The sequence below is a fragment of the Triticum dicoccoides genome, chromosome 7B, assembly GCF_002162155.2.
Source record: "Triticum dicoccoides isolate Atlit2015 ecotype Zavitan chromosome 7B, WEW_v2.0, whole genome shotgun sequence".
Classification (NCBI taxonomy): Eukaryota; Viridiplantae; Streptophyta; class Magnoliopsida; order Poales; family Poaceae; genus Triticum; species Triticum dicoccoides.
This window is the reverse complement of record NC_041393.1, coordinates 80,106,684-80,109,083: the sequence shown is the minus strand read 5'-3', so window position 1 is coordinate 80,109,083 and position 2,400 is coordinate 80,106,684. Positions and strand designations below refer to the sequence as shown.

The following is a 2,400-nucleotide window of genomic DNA, read 5'->3' as shown; positions in this document are numbered from 1 at the left end:
TGAATTTATCTAAACTTCATTGTTTTTAAAAGTCATAATATTTTTAAAGTTCCTTAAACATCATTTAATTTAACTAACCTTTTCAAATAAAGCTAGACATGCAATTTTTTCTGAGCTAGCAGTGAAGTGAGCGAAAAAAATAAACGAGCGAGCGGAGCGGCTAAGCTGAGCGAGCAAGAGCTTCGTGTGCTGACCTATGTGAACGCCACAATAACAATTTCATGGGTTTAGCATGAAATAAGAACTCCCAAGAAACTCAAACAATCACCACCGGGCTGACGCCAAGGCTAAAATGTGCAAAGGCTTCACAACCACAATCAAATAACTCCTTTCTTCTCTTGAAAAAATAATACTCCAACATCAACCCAACATGATATATGAAAAAAAAACACCACCAATAAAAAATTAAAGCACAAGGTCACAATAATCTATAGATATAAAAAAGTTATTTTCAGGAGTGAAGAACGGCACGGCGAAGCGCGCGTTAGCCTCTAGTTTATTACAGTCCAGGACGGAATACAGGACTCACTACGGCATTCCTTTTATTTACTCGCTCGGTCCCTCTAGCTAGTTAGGAATAGGAAGGTGCATGAACCGTTGCATGTGTGTATACCAATGCATGTTTGTAAGAGATGAGAGACCATATATGTATGTATATATGTACTGCGAAGACGTGCATCACAGTTAGTATGGTTTTTGTCCAATGATATTCCCGCGGGGCTCGTAGTTGCAGGTGATGAAGACGCCGAGGTTGTTGTTGCAGACGACGCGGGCGCAGCCGATGCTGGTGGACGCGCGCCACACCACCTGTGTGTAGTGCCCGCACACCTTCCCCGCCGCGCAGGTGTTGGAGCCGTAGTCGTAGTCCTTCTTCTCGCCCACCCACGCGTTCACCGCGTCCGCCGCCTTCCAGTCCGCGCCGGCCGACCCCCAGAAGATGTTCTCCCCGTACGGCCCGCCCGAGTGCTGAAGCTTGCAGTCGTTGATCCTCTGGTTGGCGTAGCTCTGGGCGAACCCCTGCAGCTTCGTGCTCCAGCTCACCGCGCCCACGCCGACCGCGGCACGGGCAGCGTTGTGAGGTGAGAGGTAGTCCTGCGGCGAGTTCTGCGCCTGGGAAAGGTTAACCATGGCGGCCGCCATGGCTAGGGCGAGCAAGATGGCTAGCTTGGGCGTCTGCATTCTCCGGTTCGGTGTGCAAATAATTTCTACTATGTGCCTGCACGAGCTAGCTTTGCTTCTGTACGTATTGTTGGATATATGAGCAATTTACCAAATGATTTTATTAACAGAAATAGTAGATAAAACATGGCTAGAATAGCAAATATAAAGCAAGTCATGCAATCTGACAAAGAGAAGGTAAACATCGTCTGCATATATGAACTTAAGATAAACACATCTAGAACAGTCACTAGATGAAGTTGCTTATACGACATAGAGCCTAACATACGTAGGACAGAAACTAGAGCCAAGAACTGTAGTAGGACTTCTAACAGAAAGGAGAAGAACACGTACGGCACAGCAGCAGCAGGAGCGCTGGACTTGGGGTCGGTGTCCTCGCCTGCCATGTCGTCGAGGAGGTCGTGGACGTCGGGGAAGAAGTCGTCGCTCGCCTGCCATGTCGTCGAGGAGGTCGTGGACGTCGGGGAAGAAGTCGTCGGCGACCGGATCGTCCGTGATGAATCAGCCAGTAGTCGCGCTGAGCGCTCCCCAAAAACCTTATCACCCTTCTCCCGTACAGGACTCAAAGAGTGCGGTTTCGGAGGATGGAGAAGATCGTAGCAGCAGCGCAGTGCTCAGGAAACAGTGGCGAGAGGAAGAAGTAGTTCTGGTGCGTCTCTCTGAGAAGAGCGACCTCCCTTTTATAGGCGCAAGAGAAGGAGGCGAGAGGGCAGCGCCGGGAGCTGAAGGGACCGAGGGAGATGAAACGAACAGACTGCAGCCGAAGGGTGCAGCGTTCGCATTTAATCTCCACTACAGCAAAACTTTCCATCTCCCGAGTGACCTTTCGTATACCCGTAGTGCGTGGCAAAAATTTAGACATCGGCTCGGCTCATTCCCGCAAACCGCGGCGCGGCGCGGCGCGGCGAGGCGGGCGGCGGAGGAGGAGCGCGCGTGGATGTCCCTCTTGTTCTCATGCTCATACAAGTGGGGAAGGAGCCTCCCTTATAAGGAGGTCCAACTCCCTCTAAACTAGCAATGTGGGACTAAACTTTAGTAGTATCCCTTGCCTTGCACAAATGGGCTAAGTGGGCCTCTAGGATTTATTAGGAATTTCTGAAATAGTTATTGGGCTGCCCCAATATAGACTAAATTCCAGCAATCCCCCACCAGATCCCAGAGGCACACAAAAATTTGCCTTTGGTTCCAAAATAATGTTTTATATACCGGTATTGCAGTGGA

At 49.7% G+C, this 2,400-nt stretch overlaps 1 protein-coding gene across 1 annotated transcript; it reads right to left on the bottom strand.

The window, feature by feature from the left end:
• Nucleotides 1-556: 556 nt before the first annotated feature.
• On the bottom strand, nucleotides 557-1,219 carry LOC119340119 (pathogenesis-related protein 1). The gene has a single exon (XM_037612024.1). The coding sequence runs from the start codon at nucleotides 1,177-1,179 to the stop codon at nucleotides 685-687; it is 495 nt and encodes a 164-aa protein (XP_037467921.1). The 5' UTR covers nucleotides 1,180-1,219; the 3' UTR covers nucleotides 557-684.
• Between the last annotated feature and the right edge of the window lie 1,181 nt (nucleotides 1,220-2,400).

Excerpts from the sequence above, each read along its gene's own strand:
- LOC119340119 (XM_037612024.1), bottom strand. The coding sequence starts at position 1,179 with ATGCAGACGCCCAAGCTAGCCATCTTGCTCGCCCTAGCCATGGCGGCC.